This window comes from Vulpes vulpes, chromosome 6, assembly GCF_048418805.1.
Source record: "Vulpes vulpes isolate BD-2025 chromosome 6, VulVul3, whole genome shotgun sequence".
Classification (NCBI taxonomy): domain Eukaryota; kingdom Metazoa; phylum Chordata; class Mammalia; order Carnivora; family Canidae; genus Vulpes; species Vulpes vulpes.
This window is the reverse complement of record NC_132785.1, coordinates 5,893,224-5,915,895: the sequence shown is the minus strand read 5'-3', so window position 1 is coordinate 5,915,895 and position 22,672 is coordinate 5,893,224. Positions and strand designations below refer to the sequence as shown.

At 37.6% G+C, this 22,672-nt stretch overlaps 1 protein-coding gene across 2 annotated transcripts in view; it reads left to right on the top strand.

The window, feature by feature from the left end:
• Window positions 1-22,672, top strand: part of GTF2F2 (general transcription factor IIF subunit 2) — a 146,369-nt gene that overhangs the window by 95,022 nt on the left and 28,675 nt on the right. The window contains exon 6 of one of the 2 annotated variants that reach the window (XM_072760591.1): window positions 2,739-8,614. The exons of the other annotated variant lie outside the window; for it this stretch is intronic. Coding sequence (XP_072616692.1) covers window positions 2,739-3,036 — 298 coding nt within the window. The 3' untranslated portion in view covers window positions 3,037-8,614. Of the gene's footprint in view, window positions 1-2,738; window positions 8,615-22,672 lie in introns of those variants that run through there. 2 annotated transcript variants of the gene reach the window in all.

Here is a 22,672-nt window from a genome sequence, read left to right as displayed (position 1 = left end):
AAGTCATAGTAATGGGAAAATATGTGGCTTTTTAACTTCTCCATGTTTATGTCATCAACTCATCTAAAAATACTTATCTCAAAAAGTTTTTATTTTTAATTTTCTCTGTGTTTGTGGCCTTTCTTCAAAAACCTAAAAAAAGCCTTTCTCTTTGGGAAATAGAACATTGGCTGTGGAGAAGTGGAAAAGAGAAAAATCAGTGTCTTTTTTTCTATGCAAAGATACCAGATAGTAGGAAACAAGTTGTGATTCACTTTCTTTCTTAGGGAGAGGTTACCAGACTGTACCTGTCTAGCTTCCTGGTGTTTCATATTATGGTAAAAGATGTCTTAGAGTGTGTTATTATGGGAAGAGGAGAGGGGCCTCCTCACTCAGTAGATCTTTATGTAATTTGTGGATGATGTGCTTCATGTTGGGTGAACTACATTCAGGCCCAAAGAAGTCTCTGCAAATGAAATTTTTGCTAAATGCAATAACAACACAGAGAGAGAGAGGCACAGACGCAGGCAGAGGGGAGGAGCAGGCTCCATGCAGGGAGCCTGATGTGGGATCCCGGGTCTCCAGGATCACACTCTGGGCTGAAGGCGGTGCTAAACTGCTGGGCCACCCGGGCTGCCCCATCTTTTTACCATATTTAAACTAGTATGTAGATATATTTAGGACCTGTAGTTTTTGACTCTTCTCTGTATATAAATTTCATAAGGAATAATTAATTTGTAAGTGATTTTGCTCATATTTTAGGATAATTATCTTATAGCTGTGTCTTTTTAAAGAATAAGTACAAGATGAATTACAAATAGGATAATTGTATAATTTATCATTTAAAACAGCATAATTTTGCGAATGAAAGCAACCACTAGCCAGAGAAGTTGACATCCTGAGACAGCAATGTAAACTGTCCCAGATAAAATTGGGATGTAAAGTCCGTATGAATAACCTGGATATACTGAAAGGCTAACCTTTTAAAATGGGAACCAGGGATCCCTGGGTGGCGCAGTGGTTTGGAGCCTGCCTTTGCCCCAGGGCGCGATCCTGGAGACCCAGGATCGAATCCCACGTCGGGCTCCCGGTGCATGGAGCCTGCTTCTCCCTCTGCCTATGTCTCTGCCTCTCTCTCTCTCTCTCTCTCTCTCTCTCTCTCTCTCTCTCTCTGTGACTATCATAAATAAAAATAAAAATAAAAATTTTAAATGGGAACCAAAATATAAGAGTCAGATAATGAAAGTGCTGGCAATGAGGAAATGTGTACAGTACCAGGGATTCTAGACAAGGTAAAACTGCTATGGCTGAACATAAATGATGTGCTTCCAAGTAGCCACACAAAGTTGGGCATACACTAATGCTGTGTTAATGTTTTCATGTAAATTTTTATATGAAGTTTATTAAACAGCACAATCAGTAATAAGCTAAAAGTTTTATTAAAAATCATTTTTCTGTTAGTCCTCAATAAAATTAGAGGTCATAATGGCAACTCAGAATTCTATAATTTCATGACCAGGGAAATGTATTATTAGATTTTAGCTTACTGGTAGTCTCATTTGAAACAGATTTTGGTGAATGATTAATATATTTGAATCAGTTAGGTTACTTTCATTTTCAGGTATCATAAAACCCAGGTCAAACTGGCTTAAAAATAAAAGAAATTCATTGACTCACATAAATAAAATCCAGTGGTATTGTAGGATTTAGCCATGCTTTATCTGGAAGTTCTCAGTGTCATCAGTGCTCTAGCTCTGCTTCTAATGTTCATGGGTGTTTCTCCAGCTTGACTGTCCTAAGGTACCCAGATGTATGATTTTTAAAATGTGGAACTATAAATCTTTTCTTTTTTTTTTTTAAGATTTTATTTACCTTTTTGAGAGAGAGAAATGAGAGATAGCGAGAGAAAAGCGCGAGCAGGGAGGAGAAGGAGAAGCAGGCTCCCCACTGAGCATGGAGCCCGGTGGGGCTTCATCTCAGGACCCTGGGATCATGACCTGACCTGAAGGTGGATGTTTAACTACTGAGCCACCCAGGCACCCCACTGGAAATCTTCTTTAATCAAATATATGTATTTTTTAAAGCACTAGGGAATAGGAAGTCCTTGTGAAGAGCTAACCCAAAAAGACAGCTGGCCTTCTTTGCCTTAAGCATGCTGATTCTCACATCCTTACCCCTGTACTGTTCCTTTTTAATTATCACTTTAAATGAAGGATTATGTGAAAGGAGCTGATGTCATCATTAAAATACAGTTTTTAAATGTATTATAAATAGACAGCTGTAGTAAAAGTGCAAAAATACCAGTGGGATAAAACTACCATAAAAAAGCTAGGCAAGATGTTTTACCTAGAATTTTTTAAGAAACTAAAACAGCTCTTCATAGGGAATGTTATTTGGTGCAAGAAGACTTCTTAGTCCATGAAAGCCATCCTCTTTTCAAAAAAAAAATCTTAGGGAGATTGATAGTAAGGACACATCTTCATTTCCTCTGAAGAGCTGAAACAGCTGTCCTCCACAGCGCTTGAGCTATGGACTACACCTGAAAACTGAATATTCTGATAAAAGAAGGATTTCCAAATGATTGTAAAAAACCACATATAAAGAACATATATAAAGAATTAAAGCATTGGCATAATTAAACAACAAAGTTTTCATATGATTTCTGTCTTTCAAGTTCTTTGACCTTTTCACCGTAAGGAAGAGGAGAGGAAGTTTCTATTTGGGTATTGTCTCACTCTAAGCATCTCTTGTCTTTGTAGTTCTGTACTCCCTCTGCCCATTCTCTTGATGTTCCTTGGGGTTCTGGCCTCTTCTTACTCTGCTGCCATCCCAACTCAAGTGTGTGCTGTATCAAAACTGGTTGCTTGGGCAGCCCGGATGACTCAGCAGTTTAACATCGCCTTCAGGCCAGGGCCGGATCCTGGAACCCCGGGATGGAGTCCCACATCGGGCTCCCAGCATGGAGGCTGCTTCTCCCTCTACCTGTGTGTGTCTCTGCCTCTCTCTCTCTCTCTCTCTCTCTCTCTCTCTCTCTCTCTGTCTCTCATGAATAAATAAATAAAATCTTTAAAAAAAAAAAAGAATTCTTTCTTTTTTTTTTTTAAAGAATTCTTTCTAAAAAAAAAAAAAAACAAAGACAAAACTGGTTGCTTTCACTCTTTCCAGATGTATCATGTGCATTCTTCTCCCATTGTTGTGCTCTGTTCTTGGTTTTCTGCTTGCCAAACTCCCTATTTATCCTTTAAGGTTTAGTTCAAATGTGAAATGTCACCAGCCATTTTTCTCCACACAGGATAATCACCCTCTCCACCAAGCTCCCGTTGCACTTTTTGTAATAAACCACTCATCACATTTCACTTTTACTTTTTTACTTCTTTGCTTTATCTCGACTAGATAGTGAGCTCCTTGAGGTCAGGGAATATACCTTGTTCATCTTTGTTGTTTCAACTTTATGTTCAATAAATTTTCATATTTGACCAAAAATCAAAATTTTAAAGTTAAAGATTTATGGTTATGCCATGATTAATGAATCTCTTAAGAATTAATACTCTTTTAAAAATGCATTTAGCTGTGTTTAAATTTAAATTATAAGTCCTGAGAAGCAGTACTGGCATGTGGTGGTGTTTCTACAAAGCCTCACAGCTTTTGCAGGATAAAAATACACTCAGTACACAATTTGTCTTTGTTCACTCACAGTTGAAAATCAACAGGACTAACCTTAGGTAAAACTGTGAAGTAGGGAAAGTTTATCTTTATTATCCAGGCATCTCCTTTTCACTCCTTTCCCCCTTAGTAATGACTATCTTTAGGCACATAGTTTTTATCATATTCTGATATTTTCTATCTCAATTCTGAATACATTTTAAGAACGAATAGGCATCAATCAAAATGGGTATTTGATTTTAAACCTTTTATTACTACATGCGAATAATAGCCATTAGATTACTTGTTCTAGGTATTTGAGTAGGCACTTTTCTTTTTTTTATTTTAATGGGAAAGGAAGAAAAATCACTGAAATTACACTATGCATAGGTTGGCCCTAAACACAAAATTTAAGTAGTCCTTTTAGTTTGTGGTGGGACTTGTCACCAGGACAACCATCTTTACTTCCTGAACCAAGTGGGTAGATCTGGTCCGCCTGCATTTGTTGGAGATCTCTTCCAAGGATTTAAAACTTGCTGCTGAATGCAACCCACAGAAGTGGCCAGATTCCCTTAGATAAGATTAGGACCATCACTAGTCCCTATAATGTCTTTGTACAACTTGTGAAAAGTGATCCTTCCTTAAGTGTTATTTTTGTCTGCCAGGGATCGTGGCAGTTTATATATTTTGTTGAACAAGATGTTATTGCCATCTGCCAGAAGATTGTCACAATAATTTTACAAACTTTTGCCATCTCTTTGAATGTGCCCCTTCAGTGTGATAGTGTGGTGCATTGCAAAATGGGCAAACCTGGGAAGGAACTGCATCTCTTTATTTGCAGCAGGCTCAGATGTCCTATTTTCTTCTTACTAGTTGGCTTAAAATCTAAGGTGCTTGTCTGGTCCTTGTAAGCACTGACATTTTCAGCCCTTGGTCTGTGGTTTCCCTAAGTGCTTGAAGAGTAAGGAAAGATATTACATGTTCCTTTGTTAGGGAAACAAGGTCTCATTTACCATTTAGTAATCAGCAGGAATGATAATAAGCAAGTCTTTAACTTGCTATTAGGAGGGACTAATTTAGACTTTGGGATGACCTGGCTTTACATATTCTTAGTAGTTTGTTAAAGTACAAGAAGACCTTACTTATAAACATCTTCTAGACTATCCTTCTTGCTTGAGACTCTAATGAAGTTGTCATGGGATGTATTGTAAAGAAAACTTGAGTAAAAAAGAATCCTAGACAAGTAGAGAAAGCCATTTTTAAAGGCTGACTAGGGTGAGTGATGGTGGTGGTGGGGCATGCCTGGGTGGCTCAGTTGATTAAGCATCCAACTCTTGATTTTTGGCTCAGGTTATGATCTCAAGGTTGTGAGATCAAGCCCCATATTGGCTCTGCACTGGGCATGGAACCTACTTCAGATTCTTTCTCCCCCTCTCCTCTGCCCTGCCCCCCTTCGTGCTTTCTTGCCCCCCCCCCCCCAATAAAAAAATAAAAAACCTGCCTAGGGGAACTGATTTTCAGGCAGGACAGTTCAGTCTGCATGGTAATGGCTTCATATTCTATTAGATGTTCAATTTAATTACTTCTTTTTTTTTTTTTAATCTTTCCATTTTCACAAATGAAAAAACTGAGCTGTAGTTAACTGATTTGCCCAGGCTCACAGTTTGTGGATGGCAAAGCTGAAATTTGAACCCAGATTCAGTTGATTCCAGTGCATTAGATGACAGGGTACATCTTTTGGCTGTAATATTTTCAAAAGATTGCCTGGCTTATCAGTAGGAAAGGGGAAGGGAGTTTGTTCTCTTTCTCTCTTTTGTATAGGATGATCCTTGCCCTAATGCCCTACAACTTAATATTGTGTTGGTACCATGGTTCTGTTACATTATCAAATAAATAGGATAACATTTTCAGGATTTATATGATATGTAACTTATTTACATGTTTTCTTTGTTTCATTTTAGAATTTTTTATCTAATTTCAACTACAACTTAAAATGAAGTTTGGTAGCATAACTTAATTAAATTTCAAAGCTCCATATATCTGCAGGAGAGAGTTGGAATATTCAATGATTTTACATGTCTGTGGAGTTTATTATTTTATTATTGTGAAGTTTATGTGAAATCTGTAATGCTTTGGGTAGTTTTGATGTACTAGTGGTTACGCTGTTTTGAAGATGTACTTCTCTATAATATACCATAGTGTGACACTTGTTACATATTGTGTACTGATTTTTTTATGACTTTAAAGGCCTCAGAATGTCTACAAACCCTTTTCTTGTAACATGTTATATATTTGAGGAAAACTGAAGATATGGAATTAGTAATAATGATAATGTTCACGCAAAAACGTTTCAGACTGAAAAATAGTAGGCATGTGGGGAAAACAGGAGAGGAAGATGTGGGCTTAGTAAGCTTATGTAAAATAAAACATGCCAGTGAATGGTATTTCCACTAAAATGCAGCAGCACAAGGACAAGACTTTTTGTCTACTTTATTGGCTGGAGTATCTCTAATTACTGGAAGAGTCCCTAGTGCCTAGTAGGTGCACAATAAATATTTGTTGAATGAAGAAGAAATGAAAGGTATGAGACTTAGGTTTTATGCCTTTTGTCATGCAGGCTGCTCAGGAGTTTGATCACAATGAGTCATTTCTTTTTAAGCTGTCGCATGCCAAGTTGATTTATCTACTTCTCTTACTTCCCCATATTTCATAGCTTCAAGGTGTTATTTATTACTCATTTGTTCAACAGATATATATTAAGCATCTGTGTATACTAAGTGGTGTAACATTAAAAGGAAGCCAGAGCTTTATCTGTTTGGGAAATGGATCACAGACAGGTATTAAATAATAATTTAGGATAGTAGATTATTATAGACCATATAAACATGTAAAACATGCTGATTGACACCAGCAGTAAATACCAGGTTTCAGAAAATGCTGATTTGGTGAAGTCAGGGAAAAGAGTCATAGGCTTTGAATAGATAAAGAGCAGGAGAGAGAGGTTCAAGGAGGAATGGGCACATCACAATCTGGGATAAATCAATAGGAAATGTAGTAGATCAGCGTGGTAGGCCGAGCAGACACAGGGGCTGATTGTACAGTATTGCAATGTTAGGCTGAACAGCTAGATGGTCTAATGAGTCACAGATCGAACACCTTTCACCCTGAGGGAGATTCATAGGTGTTGTTCAGGACTCTGTCTTTAACACATTCTCCTCCCTTCCTTACTGTGAACCTCTAATTTTCCTCTGGCCTTAGTAGTCTTTGTAGCTTCTGCTGATCTCTTGAAGTGTATCTACCCCGCCCTCCACATTGTCTTGCTAAGTGATCCCAGCCCTTTAGAAATATATGCACAACTCTGGAATTTGTATCTCCAGCTCAGACTTCTCTTTGGGCCTTCATACCTGTGTATTTACGACTGTTCGCTTGAAAGCTCCCCTTGGTTGGCTTATAGGCCTCTTAACTTCACATCCCTGAAGTTGACTTCTTGGTTCTTACCCACTTTCCCACCTCTAATGCAGTTCTTTCTACAGTCTTCCCCATTTTGACTCAGTCACTCAGGGGGAAAACAAACAAAAATTCATAGGAGTTATCCATGATTCCTCTTATTCATGATGAGACACAGCCATTCCATCTTCAAGTTCTGTCAGCTGTACCAACACTATACACACTGACCTACTTATCATTCCTGCCACTACACAAATCTAAACTGCCTTCTTCGCTCACCTAAATTTAGGACCAACTGTACAATTTGTAAGGGCTGTTGCAAAACAAAATTCCACAGTCCCTTATTGATAAATTAAGAATTTCAAAACAGTGACAGCATTGCATTAAATCAAGTGTAAAACCCTTCTCACTGTGGGCCCAGTGCCTGGCCAATGGCTCCTGACCCTGCAGCTGGCTCTACTACTCTAGTAGCCTTCTATCTAGTGGCTCCCTGCTTCCCCCTGTGGGCCATTCTTCACGTAGCACCATTAGCATAAGAGGAGATCATACCACTTCCCTGTTAGAATTTACAAGATCCTGTACTGTCTACCTTCCAGACTCTAAGTGCTCTGACCCTGAAGCTTTTTTATCCACTTCTCCCACCACACTCCTGTTCTCATTCACTAGGCAGCAGCCAGAATAGCCCCTTCTTTGTCCCTCAGAACAAGAACAGTCCCATCTCCAGGCTCTTCTTTCAGTCTGAGCGCAAGTCTTTCAGCCTCCTTTCCATCGCAGTGCTGAGGTCTTATGTCACTTCTTCAGACGGGCCTCTCCTGACCACTCCTAGGTGAAATAGTATAGCCGTCTCCCCACCACCACTGTCTAGTTACTTGCCATGCCATGACTCAGTTTTATTGTATTTTTAGCACTTATTACTGTATGGCACTATCTTTATTAATCATGAATTATTACTTACTGACTGTATTCCTGTCACCTAGCATGGTGCCTGTCACTTGATAATGATGAATAAATAATTGTTTCACGAATGAATGTTTTTCATAATCCTTTTAGCCTCCTGCATTTTGGAGATTTATCTAAAAAGAGTGATGAATATTTTTCCTTTGTTAGATTCTAATAATATTTTATTTGTTGAATTCTCATAAAATTGAATTACTTATATTTAATTTACAAATATTCCAAAGTTAACTTTAAAATATCAAATTATTTTCTCTTTAAAATGGCATAAAATGACACATACTTACATGTATTGTAGCGTGGACAACAAATTAAAGATGCTATTGCCCATTGAAACTGAAGTTAATACTATAGACTGAGCAGAGTTCCTCCTCCCACCATCAATATTTTACATCACAATACCAAAGGCTGCACAGCCCAAAACTTCACAAATGTGTGTAAACCCGTTATTCTGCAAACACTGAGCACTTATTATGTACCACACACTCAGGAACAAAAGGTGAGTAAGACATTTTTTCTGCCCTGTGTTGCTCACTGAGATAATTTGTTCATTGATATGCAGCATTCTGTGTAGTTTCAAAAAGAAAAAAAATCACTCACTCTGCTTCATGAACTATACTCGATCTTCTAGCTTTTAAAACTTTAATGCACAACCCAAAATAACACTTGTTATCGGAGAAACACTCTCACACACATACACTTTATGAGGCTAACATGAATGTGAAATATTTAAAATTAATTTACAAATCTGTTGTTTACCAGCACTGTCTGGTACACACACCAATTTTGGAAATAGTGGGTGTGGTGACGGCCAAATGCTATTGTTCACAGAATTTGCAGTACTTACCACATAATTACATTGAGTGCCATATGGCATTTTATTGCAGCTCATTAAATTACGAGGAGTTTTACTTCTGTTTGTGTTCTCTTTAGTCCCTTCAGTAGCACTGTTTTTTTATACTATATACTTTAGATACCCATTTTTTCATAAAAAATATTATCTTTCAAGATGAACATTATTTATAGACTAGAGCTCTATAACTTTTCTAGAAATAATCCCCATGTGGATTCTAAATGGTGACTAAATGACAGTGGACATGTTATATAGTCCCCTGAATATAGAAAATAAGAATATTATAATCATACCAACAAAGAGATAACTGAAATTACCAGTTTTGAAAATTACCTCTTGTTGGCTTAGTACGTTAGTGTCTTTTTCCTTCTTGGAACTCTAGAGGAGTTAGTTGCTTCTAATAGTTGAGTTTTCCAAATATGTACTACTCAATTCTTTTTAACATTTGTAGCTTTAAACAATTCTTTAAAGAATATGTATGTATGTATGTATGTATTTGAGAGAGAGAAGTGGAGAGGAACAAAAGGAGAGAGAATCTCAAAGCAGACCCTGCGCGGAGCACAGGGCGTGGTGCAAGGCTCTATCTCACAGCCCTGAGATCATGGCCTGAGCTGAAATCAAGAGTCGGATGCAAAACCGACACTGCCACCCAGGCACCCTGCTTTAAACAATTTTTGATGAACGAAAATCTTTCTGAAATATGTTATATATTATACCTACATCCATATCTCATATACAAAATCTATTGGGCATGTAACCTAGCCTTCTCTTTAACTTAGTTTTTCTTTTGAACACCTGTTTTGAGTTCTATAGTAGATGCTTTCAGAGCCTGTCAAAGAGAATAGGATTATTTGCACTTTTGCAAAATGGCCATAAAGTATTATGCTTGTGAGTTCTTTTGCTTGTTTTGTATATATTCTTCACTTCCCTCTTAACAGCTCTCATTTTGTCATGTTGATGGTGTTACTATCTGTTGCAGCCCCTCTTCCTTCTGATTTAGTGTTTTTAATTTCCTGTGAGCCAGGAAACCAGTTTTAAATTCTATTAAAATGAATAATGTGTGCAAAAGTAGATTGAATAGACTGAGTGAAGGTCTAATGGGCTTGTCTATGATGAGTCAAGTGCCCAGAGCTGTCACGCTTGGCCTTGTGACATCTGTTTTGGTTGCCGAGATGTTCTTTTTTGCTTCTTTTCCTAGTTCTCGTTAGAGCAAATGTCACTACTTAATAAATAGAAAATATGTAGAATATATCATTTTGGAACCTTTCTTTTGGGTCAGTTGGTCCTTGTTATTAACATGATACACTTGTAGCATCTTTCTGAAACTTAGATATATAATCAAGTATTGCTAATTAAATTCCCTGATATCTTTCCAAGTGCTTTGCTATGAAACTGAGTCATGCAACTAAATGAACTCTATTAAGCTGTTGATTGCCAAATCTTGTTTCTGTGCTCTTTATTCAAATTTCTGTCATGGGTGAAGCATACAGTTTCAGAATCAGTTGAGTGTTAACAGAGCAAGATATTCCTCAGTCAGTCCTAATGTACATTCATTAAACCTTAAACCTATATTCTGGGATGCCTTCTTTGTCAGGCATCATGCTAGGCACTATGCCTACTATCAATAAGAAAGACAGGATTTCTATGCTTATGGCTTTAAATAGTACCCAGTCTTTTTAAGTTTTAGCCTGTGTATGCAGATCACCTGAGAACTTCATTAAAAATGTTGGGCCAAGGCCCCAGAGGTTTTGACTCAATAGATCTTGAGTTGGGACTAGAAATAAGCACTATTAAAAGACAACCTGATGATTCTGAGGTGATGGTCCTCTGAGCACATTTTAAGAAATTCTAGTCTGCAGATAAAGAATTCTTAACAGAGTACTGTTGGCAAATAAGATATGGACAAAAACAATATACTGCTGTATTTAACCTGATGACTATTTCATCTGTAAACTATCTCAAAAGTATTTTTTAAATCATTGGCTTATGCTTCTACCTTTATGTTGAGATGAAATGATGGAAACTATGATTAAATCTAAGCATGGTAATTTCTTACCTCTTAAATAACCTACCAACAGACGAATCTTTTCCATGAGAATAATAAGAATAGCATTGCCCTGTGGCATGCTGTCTCCCGAAGACTGCAGATATTTGACAGCTACAGCAAAGACAAAATATTTCTTCCCAACAACTTACTTAAAAATGAACTGTCATTGAATGCACAAGAAATCGTTGTCAGTGGTTGCCTCCAGGGAGAAAGATCTAGTTGTCTAGGTGAGACTCTTATTTTTCATCATGTATGCTTTTGCACCGTATAGATTTTATACCATGTGACTGCATTACCTAATCCAAAGTAAATTTGAGAGTTTATGTCACTGTGTTACCACAGGTCTAAAAGTATACTATTGTCTACTATTTCACTATAGATGTCTCTTAAGCCTACCTTTCTTTTTGACACCTTCCTTGTGACCATATCCTAGAGGATGGACCCTTTCCTCTGCTGGGTACTTTATTTGAATAACTCAGCACTTTATTTGAATAACTCTTCCCTTCTTCAGAGGTTTTGTGATACCACTTTATCCTTACATATCATAGAGTCTCTGTCTACTTCATTGTTTTAGTTTTTTATCAGCAAGGTGCCGTTTTAATTGTGGGTTAATAATATATGTTAATGCCTAGAATATTATCTGCATTATTCCTTCAAATTTTTTTCTTAATTCTTCTGGGTTTTTTTTCTTAATTCTTCTTACCCATTTGTTCTTTCATGTCAATTTCCAGTAAAATTTTTTTTTATTTTAAACCTATTTTTTGGTAAGAACAACTTCTTAGCATAGTTAATCATCTTGTTCCAAAACACAGTTGTCGTCTTTGATTTATTCAAGCCTTCTTTTATGTATTTCAATGATAAGTTGTAGGTTTCTTCATAGAAGGTTGAACATTTTTGGTAAGGGTTGCCCTGTGTATTTATATTTTTGTTGCTCTGGTAAATGCTTTTTCTCAAAAAATATTTTAAAGCTGGAATATAGGTATTTTGTATATTTGCATTGTTTCTAGTCTTTTTGTTTTTTGTTTTTCTAAAGTACATAATTAGGGGCACCTGGGTGGCTCAGTCAGTTAAGCATCTGCCTTTGGCTCAGGTCATGGTCTCAGGGTCTTGGGATTGAGTCCCACATTGGGCCCTGCTCAGCGGGGAGTCTGTTTCTCCTTCTCTTCCCAGCTTATGCTCTCTCTCAAATAAATAAATAAAATTGCCAAAAAAATAAAGTACGGGAATGCCTGGGTGGTTCAGCGGTTTAGCACCTGCCTTCGGCTCAGGGCGTGATCCTGGAGCCCTAGGATCGAGTCCCACATCGGGTTCCCTGCAGGGAGCCTGCTTCTCCTTCTGCCTATGTCTCTGCCTCTCTTTCTTTGTCTCTCATGAATAAATAAATAAAATCTTACAAATAAATAAATAAAGGACATAATTATATTGTTTGCAAATATATTTTTACATTTAAAAAGTACTTAATTAGCATACAAAATTTAGAAGAGTATTATATAAATGTACATATCCATAGTTGTTAGTCTATTAAAAATGTGAAGTAAAACTTATGTGTCCTTGGGATGCCTGAGTGGCTCAGTGTTTTTTTATTATTAAAATATTTTATTCATTTATTAATTCATGAGAGACACACAGAGAGAGAGGCAGAGGGAGAAGCAGGCTCCATGCAGGGAGCCTGATGGGGGACTCGATCCCCAGACCAGAATCAGGCCCTGAGCCAAAGGCAGACAGATGCTCAACCAGTGAGCCACCCAGACATCCCGAGTGTCTGCCTTTGGCTCAGGCCATGACCCCAGGGTCTTGGGATCAAGTCCCTCATCGGGCTCCCTATAGATAGGGAGCCTGCTTCTCCCTCTGCCTATGTCTCTGCTTCTCTCTCTGTGTGTATCTCTCATGAATAAATAAATAAAAATCTTTAAAAATAAATAATAAGATAAAGTTTTTAAAAACAAAACCAAACTTATGTGTCCTTAAGTTCCTGAGATTATTGATCAGAGACACACAATAACTTTATTTAAAAAAAAAAAAAACCTCAGTTTGGGTTTATGAAGATTCTTCCATGAAAAAAAAAAAAAGTTGAGTGTTGAGGAACCTAGGTTGTGAGTCTGGGCAGTTTTTGTAAGACAAATATCACATGGTTGCACAGGCATATGCATATGTGACACCTTATCAAATTGCACAGGATACAGATCAGCTTCCTTTATATCAGTTATACCTCAGTAAAACTGTTTTCAGAAAGCAAATATCAGAAAACTTTTTGCTTGTGTCAGGTTTCTTCTCTGATGGTCTTTTTTTTTTTTTTTAAGATTTTATTTATTTATTCTTGAGAGACAATGAGAGAGAGACAGAGACACAGGCAGAGGGAGAAGCAGGCTCCATGTAAGGAGCCCGATGTGGGACTCGATCCCGAATCCCAGGATCACGCCCTGAGCTGAAGGCAGACACTCAACTGCTGAGCTACCCAGGTGTCCCACTTCTCTGATAGTCTTGCCTTTGTTTGCTTTCACTGGAGAGTTCTGTAGTTTTTGCTAGTGGGCTTTAAAAGAAGTGTAGATCAGTAGGTAACATAGTGCCTGACAGGTAATAGACACCACAAATGTCCTAGATGGACTGTAATTGAGTAACATACTGGATTGTTTTCCTCTTGAACACGACGCTTGCAGCACTGGTTAGTGGCTGTGGGGGTACTGTAGTCTAGTGAGAGCTGTCAGAGACAGAGAAGAGTGAAGGATGAGGGAAATGGAGCGACCGTGTAGGGAGTAAGGGGCTGCTTTGCTTGGGAGGTGAGGATCCGGGGAGGCATTTGCCATGCACACTGGAAGTGAAGGGTAGCCAAGAAGGTGGCAAATTCCAGGAACAGGGAGGAATCCTTAGAAGTTCAAGAAGCTCTTCTGTTTGGGTATTTGTCTTGGCCACTCCACCAGCCTGTAGCTTTTCCATGCTGGTTTCTTTCATAGTACCTCGTTCTGGGGGTCTCCAGAACCACTGGTGTAGCTGCTCTTCATCCCTTGTTTATTGTTCTCCCTGACACCATTCTCTCTTTTCCCTGCTTCATTCTCTTTTTTGTGGTCAGAGTTAATTTTCATTTTAAAGTGAGCCCTTTCCAAAGGCTCCCCAGTGTTGACAACTGACTCCTATATCTTAGTTTGGCATAAGAGCTTCTGTGGTCTGACCTAATCTTTTTACCACTTATATTTTCACCTCTTCTGCCCTCCCTCCCACCTTTCCCTCATTATTCTCTTCCTTCTCCCTCCTTCCTCACTCACACTCTCCATTCTTGGAATTTGTCACCTTCTTTTCTGCCCCTCATACATACCAGGCCCCATTCTGTATAACAAACTCCTAGCTAGGCCTTCACCTCCCCAGAAAAGCCTTTCCTTACTCCTCCAGGAAATTGCCCTTTCTTCCCCCCTGTATTTGACTCCATCTCTCCATTGTAGCTTTTACAGTACACTCTTATTTACCTCTCTGTATGTTTGTCTTTTTTTTTTTTTTTTTTAAAGATTTTATTTATTCATGAGAGACACAGAGAGAGAGAGAGGCAGAGACACAGGCAGAGGGAGAAGCAGGCTCCATGCAGGGAGCCCGACGCGGGACTTGATCCCGGGTCTCCAGGATTAGCCACCCGGGCTGCCCTGTTTGTCTTCTTTAATTAAGAGCAGGCACTTGTAGAATACAGGGTGGTTTGCCTCTGACAATCTGTTTAGAAATCAGACTTCTGTTTAGAGATGTGATATCACTTTGAAATAGAGGCTTTTGTTGGGGTTGGAAGGTGGCTGGTGAGAAGATAGTGTAAACATACATATTTAGCAGAAGTTGGAGATACTGTTTATAATACAGTGTGAGGAAGAATGAAGGGTGAGTGAGAAAGATTTATGTGTTAACATCAGAATGTTGAAGGTGAGATGTTTTGAGAGCTGTTGGTGGAAAGGAACCTGGTCAGAAGAACATAGTGATGTATGGAATTTTTTGGTCATCTCTTATTTTAGAAACAGAATACCTAATTAGGTACTATTCTGAACTTAAGGTGTGTGGGATACACCTCCCCCTACCCCCAGCAAACAGCTTTCAATTTGACAAGCAAGGTAAGATAGATACATAAGAAATTGGAGTAAAAAGTTTAATAATGGCAACGTGTGTGAGGTTAGGTGCTCGAGTATGGTAGGAGAGATCATTTCAGCATGCATTTGTATGCCTTTGAGTATGGCATTCACATAGGAAGTAAGAGATGAGTTTGTTATGTAGTATGCCTAAGTCTCAAGAATTAGAAGATCCTAATAGAAATTTGAGAGGATAAATTTAGGTATGGCTTTTAACACTCTCATGTTTATACTGATCAAAGCAAGGACAAAAACAAACATAGCACTTAATATTTTTTTAAAAGATTTTTATTTTTTTATTCATGAAAGAGAGAGGAGCAGGCTCCATGCAGGGAGCCCGACGTGGGGCTCGATCCTGGGTCCCCAGGATCACGTCCTGGGCTGAAGGCAGTGCTAAACCTCAGAGCCACCCAGGCTGCCCACACTTAATATTTAATAGAAGTCAGGCAGTTTTGTATATTGCTTGTCTTTTTTTTTTTTTTTTTTTTTTTACTTGTAATGGTAGTTTTGCCAACAGAAAACCCCCACAAAAACCGAATCATCTTGAATCAGTTTTGCCAGTGTACTTGTCCATTTTTGAACTGCTATAATTGTTCCATAACAAGAGGCTATTACATAACTAGTTACATGTCTTGTAATTATACTGTACTTTGAACTAGGACTTTATTTTTTGTGGTAGTGTGTCATCAAAAGGTTATAATATAACTAGCATCATTTCTATAACCAACATAATTATGTAACATAACAATAACACAACTGACATTTTTACAACTAACATAATATTAACATAACTAATAACATTAAGTAGATATGAAGATCTAAGCATATCTTTAGTTAGTTCCTATATAGTTTGTGTCAGCTACAAGTTCTTAGTGGCAGTGCAAACATATGAGGAAAAGATGGCGTTTGGGGTTTTTTAGTTTATAGCCTTTGATTTTATGAGTTAGAGTAAGAAAATATGAAGTGTTAGATAAATTTAACTTCTTTGAGAGAATCCTAATTCTAGCATTGATCTTCTGTCACTGTACCACAGAACTTTATATCCAGCTTTCATTATCATTCTTGAATGTAAAGTTTTAATTTTTCAAAGTCGAAGCATGCGCAGAATTCTTTCAGCCCCTCTCTTCATCCTTTTGGTGGCAAGAGAGTGAGACCATATGGCCTGAAACCCCATTCACAGTAGAGAGTCTGAAGCAATGAATCAAGGGGGAGTCCTTCCTTCTCTCTTTGCTGTCCTAAAGGACAGTCTGAATGACTTGCAGTCTCTGATACCAATATCAGTATCATAGCAGCTGGTCCAAAATGGAGCACTCTCCCTTGAGCCTTACCATTCCTTCTGTAATTTTTCCCCCAGCTTGATTTGGTTTTAATTAGCACCAGAATCTCTCCTCTTAATGTTTCAAAGGTTGCTAAAATAGTATATTGAAATTCACCTTATCGTTTCAAAAAATTCTGTCTGAATCTTAGCACACATTGGTAGCCATACACTGTCAGGCATTTCCCATCCATTATTCCTGCATTTATACTTTCATGGAGTCACTAATGAAGTAGCCATTTGCTATATTTGCTTAGTCACCATAGCAACAGTGTCTTGGTTAGTGTACGACAGGGCAGCTTCCTACAGTTTGACATGATAGGCAGCTAAGAATTCTGATTTCTACTGAGAGGCAACTGGAATTTTGCAGAATGGAATTTTTAAATTTGCTGAATAGAAGTTGTTTGATCCCACTGGTATATTCTGTTGGCACCCATCATGTAGTCATAGGATCATAGGAATTTTAATTTGGAAAAATGATTCATACTTGCAGTATATATCACAGTGGCTAGCTAGAGAAACATTGCTTCTGTCACCATAAGCAGCTTATTTAATTCCTAACCTAAATATTTTTAGGAGTCTAAGAAATTGATCAGAAGGTTAGCAGTTGGGGCTGCTTGATAATCATGGGTGTTTAGCTTTAGACTATTTTAAAGGATTCTGGCTATAAGCCTTCAATTTATAGTATAATATGAAAATTGGAAAGTACTTCTTGTCACAGTCATTTTTCCCATCTTTTATTGTCTGATTTCTGTTAGGTCAGCCTCTTCGAACTACATTACCTCATTCATTTCCCCCTTTACACACCTACTTTAAGTTCCTTTAGTCACTACTTAAAGTAACAGTTACATAAATTTATTTTCATTTTTAAAATGTGTCTCCTTCAGATTTCACATAGTGTGAACATGTACCTTACAGAGAATACACATTCTATAATATACTTTATTTGGAGAAGATAATATAGCCCGTTCGTGGTGATAGAGTTCACAGTTTCAAGAATCTGATCTAATCTTAACTGATATAAAGATTGTTGCTGTACCATCTGTTATAAAATATGTAAAGACTCACTTAAATCAAGTTCATTTCACATCTAAATTGCTTTTATCAAATGTGCTCCATACTTTAGCCCCTACCTCGTGTATGAATTAAACCCACAGACGCCTACTTCCCTTTAGTCATCTATAGTCTCATTTTGATCTGTATAAAAATACAGCAAGCTCAAATCCTATTAATTTCTTTCTTGGTTCTAAATATTGAAGTGGGAGAAACATAACATGGGTGTGTTTTAGAATGTGTTCATACAAATATCTGTGTACATATACATACATATGTACATATCTTTTTCATTTGTTTCTGCCTAACACACTTGTTGAATGAATAGTGCTAAGGGACCAAAGTCGTAGGGTCAGTTGCTATTTGAATGTGTTACCTTGGACTGTTCCACAGACACAGCCAGCTTTCAGCTAGCAATACTAGAGGGAAATGGGAAATAAATCCATTTACAACACAGGAGTTTATGCTTTCTTACTGGTGGTCAGCCTCATCAGAGATATCTACCAGAGGGATGTTTACAAAGATAAACGACCCACATTATCATATCAAAAGCGTAGCAAAAAAACACGGATTTTGTTCATCACTCTCAAATATGCATCATGGCCAAGTAGCCTATCTAATAATTTGTACCATCTATGCATATTGATGATGTGGAAACATTTTGATATATTTGTTTTGGCCCCTAATAGTAGTCCTTCTGTGACTCTATGAAGAGTAGTCTGATATCCCTAACATTCTGTAGGAATTATAGGCTATGGAATAAATGACTAAAAGATGAAGCTACTTTCAAGTAGAGCTAACAATGCAAATGAAATAACACAGAGAATCTAAATCCATAAAGCATCAGGACTATTTTTTACCCTCACATTGGTTAGAAACCCTTTTCCTGTGTGCTGAGTTTGTTGTCTTCATACTGAGACCAGCTGTTAAAAATCCTAGGTTTGAATTGAACCAGATAGTATTTTATATATTTAGAAAACCGATATCAAAACATTTCTATAATGCCTTCTTCCCTCTACTAATAGCAAGAAAAAGAATTTGTATTATATTCAGTTCTTAATCTATCTGTAGGGTTTATGTAAAAGAAAATTTGCATTGATGGCCAGGTGACTTTATGTCAATGTTGTATAATTCCCCACCAAATAATCAAACCAGAGACCTGATACTTATCAGTTAGTGGATAAACAGTTTTGGGAGCTTCCAAAATGGAGTTGGAGTTGAATGTCTATTGAAAGGGCTGGCGATGTAAACAGATAAAATTGTGAAATTAGAAAACCTTAGCGTAATAATTATTCTCAGCACTTTCTCAAAATTGTGAACATATAAGCAGTAATGCTTCTGTTGTGAAACTGAATTGTTACTATACTAATGGTAATTTCTAGCAATTTCTCTTTGTTTTTAAAGAATTTTATTCGCAAAGATAAAACCTGTATGAGACTTAAAGCTCTTAAAATCAAATTGCAGCTTTAAATCAATGAACACATCTCAATTCCTGATGGAAAGAAAATCTTTTGCATCTTATTGATTAAATATTTTTAAATATTTTCAATTAAGATGTGTATGATGTGATTCGAGAAGATTCAAGGGCTTGGCAGTTTCCAGTGTACCACATTGAACTGCTCCAGTGACTGCTTAGCCCACAGTTCGTTCATCCAGTCATTTCTCTGAGTCATACATCACTGTGGGTGAGTCCGTGGACTCTTGTACGTGGGGAATCCGCAAGGAAGCAGAAGATAGGAGTCCGTTATTTAGCTGGGTGGGAGAGTTTTTTTTTTTTTTTTTTTTAATTTTTATTTATTTATGATAGTCACACAGAGAGAGAGAGAGAGAGGCAGACACAGGCAGAGGGAGAAGCAGGCTCCATGCACCGGGAGCCTGACGTGGGATTCGATCCCGGGTCTCCAGGATCGCGCCCTGGGCCAAAGGCAGGCGCCAAACCGCTGCGCCACCCAGGGATCCCTGGGTGGGAGAGTTTAAGCAGCTCGTGCCTCTAGAATTAGTACTTAAGCAAAACTCACCTTTTTTCTATGAAAATAATCTGGAAGAAGAAATAGGTGAAACCTGAGCTGCTTGAGTGAAGTGGTGGTATCAGGAGATTTCTAAGCACTAACTTAACTCCCCACATCCACAGAACTTTATGAGAGCTTAAGTGTTGGGCAAAGAATCCTTTGGGATATAAAAACCTACACTAATCCTTAGAGATTATGGGGTGCAAAGGGGCCACATTATGTTATTGTTTCATGTTCCCTGAGGCATTATCTTATTTGGTCATCAATGTAAAATAATGCATATGAAATAATCCACAGCTTGATAGTAAGTCTAGAGAAAATCAATTACAAAGGTCAGGGAGATTTAAAAAAAAAATTTAAAAAGACCAAAAAACCCCCCAGGACACTAGCCAAAGTAAAATAGACACGATAAAGCAAGGAAAGGAATCAAATAGGGCAGCCCGGGTGGCTCAGCGGTTTAGCCCAGGGCATGATCCTGAAGACCCAGGATCGAGTCCCACGTCGGGCTCCCTGCATGGAGCCTGCTTCTCCCTCTGCCTGTGTCTTTGCCTCTCTCTCTCTGTTCTGTGTCTGTCATGAATAAATTAAAAAAAAAAAAAAAGGAAAGGAAAGGAATCAAATAGATACTCCATGCACTTGTATCCACTGTGCAGGTTTCCTAAGGGTAGCCCTGTCCTCTGGGAAGAAAAATTGGAAAACCTCCTTGAATTGTATTTAATATGATGAGTAAGAGGGGGAAGATACTTTTTGAGATAGTTTAAAAATGGTTGAGTTACCTGTATAACTTAAAGAGAGAGATGTCTCCTCAAATGTAGTTTTCTACTTTTATGAAACTTAGATAAGTGTGCTGCTAGTCACTACTGGTTGAAAGTTATATATGATTTGAGTGCCCTAAAGATTAAACCTAAAATATTTGACTACATCTAATAATTTAGCGAATTTTAAAAATCAGATGTAGACTTACTCAAAACTGAAGCTATCACCTTTTTATATGTCTTTTGGTGCTATGGTTAAGTTATAATTAGTACCTCTTATGAGCATTACATGTTTTACCTGCTACTGAATGGCATTTAGGAAGAAATTTTCTTCTTCTTCTTTTTTTAAGATTTTATTTATTTGACAGAGAGAGCACAGGTAGGTGGAGTGGTGCAGGCAGAGGGAGAAGGGGAAGCAGGCTCCTTGCTGAGCAGCGAGTGCAATATGGGGTGCAATCCTAAGACTCTGGGATCTTGACCTGAGCTGAAGGCAGACACTTAACTGACTAAGCCACCCAGGTGCCCCAAGAAGAAATGTTCTTAGCCTTGAAAACATTAGAGGAGATCAGAGAAAAGAACTTTTAATCTGATGTAGCCAAATATCCCCTTTTAGAATAAACGCAAGTCTTGATTTTTAAGATCCAGTTGGTAAACCAGATAATAATTAAAAGTTTTCAAATAATCCCCATACATTTCTGTTTCGTGTGGCTACTTGAGTAATAATAATAATAATAAAATAATAATAATAATAATAATACCACTACAGTGTAATGAATGCACACTTAGTGACAGTGTTTTATAAAGATCATCTCCCTTATTTCTGTTGTAAATCTCAGTTTTTCCCATGAAGGCACCAAGGGGTTAAAGAGGTTGACTAACGTGTCCGAGGTCATACCTGGTGGTAGAACTGGAACTTAAAACCGGAGTATGGTTTCAGACCCTACCATATCATTCATGGTATGGTACATTCTTTGTAGACTAAGCGTTGTTCAAGGTCTTGCAGTATGTCATAGATTTGCTCTTAGTCTCTCATTTTTTTTTAATGTAAAATATTGGCATGAAACTGATTATGAAAGATAGTTTTGTTCTTTTGAATATCGAGTTATAAATATTAGTGGTCCTCTTGGTAGATAAGCTTTTGCCCACTCCCTTGGGAACTGTACCAAATTATTTAGGCCTTTTACTTTCATTGGAGAAGGGAAATAAAATAAAAACTTCTTAAAGAATGAAATTTAAGTATTTTTGTCAAATAAATGGTCCCTAATTAGGTGACCTTTTTTCTTCTCATGTATTTCTACTTTATGCCTATACTAAAATAATGACTAGAGTATCTGATTAACAGGAAAAGCAGCAGCAGCAGGTTTCTTCCAATAAGTGCTGTCCCTTCCCTCTGCCCCCTCTTTCCTTTCTGCCTGCCCCTCTTCTTCCTTCCCTTCCCCATCTTAAAGTGGAATCCAAACTTTCCAATGTGAAAAGAAACTTGCTTCATGAGCTGGTATAAAAAAGCGTGCCTGACTGGACTAAGGAAAAAAAATCATAATAGATAAATTGCAAGTAACCAGAACTGATGATAATCATTTGAACAAAACCTTCAGCCACCGTGCACTTGAGGCATCCTGTTGTTTTCTAGACTCATTAGAGCTAGTTGTTCTGTGTGCTGTCTTCCCGGTCCCCTTCCTCCAATGTGTGTGTCTGTTGTACTGTCTGTTGTACTTGCACACAACTAGAGCCCTGATGACCTAGAAGTAATGTAAAGGTACCCACTGATCGAACTTGCCTTCAAGTTCAAGCTAATAAACATATTGTATAAGGAAAGAATATAAGAGAAAAGGAGAAACTATGCAAGATGATATTTTGGCAGGAGGCAAGATAATTATATTTTGGACTGTTGAGTGGAGATTTTATGTTTAGCAGAGATAGTCTCTGAAATGCTGGTGACACTAGAGAAGTGAAAATTTGGTAATAGATTGACAGTCTTACAGTGTTTCAGTGAAAAGCAGAAATTAGGCAGTAATTAAAAAAACAAGAACAAGACCCTTAACAAAATGTCTTCATTACACTGTCATTTATTTTACTTTACTCAACACATACTCAAACTTGTCGGTGGCTGTTTTTCTGTCAAGAATCTAAGGAGAAAACAAAGTCCAAGTGTGAATCATTCCCTTGCCCATTAAGGGCCTCTTCTGAATACCGTGCTAGCTAATGTAATGGACATATTTTGGAACTTAGTACATTTTCTCAAATAGCTATAAGTATATTAAATTGTGATAGTATACACTTACCAACTTGAGACATCTGGATTGTTTCATTGTATTTAAGATGTAATTATGATATAGGTAAACAGCACTGGAGAAGGAATCTTGAATTCCTCCCCACCCCCACCCCACCCCTACTTCTGACAACTATATGATCCTGGGCAGGTCATTATTATGCTAGGACCTAATTAGCAATTCGAATTCTATTCTCATGTAGAAGAATTCAACTTGTTAAGTCTTTCACTTAGTGGGAGCTGTTAGGTTGAATC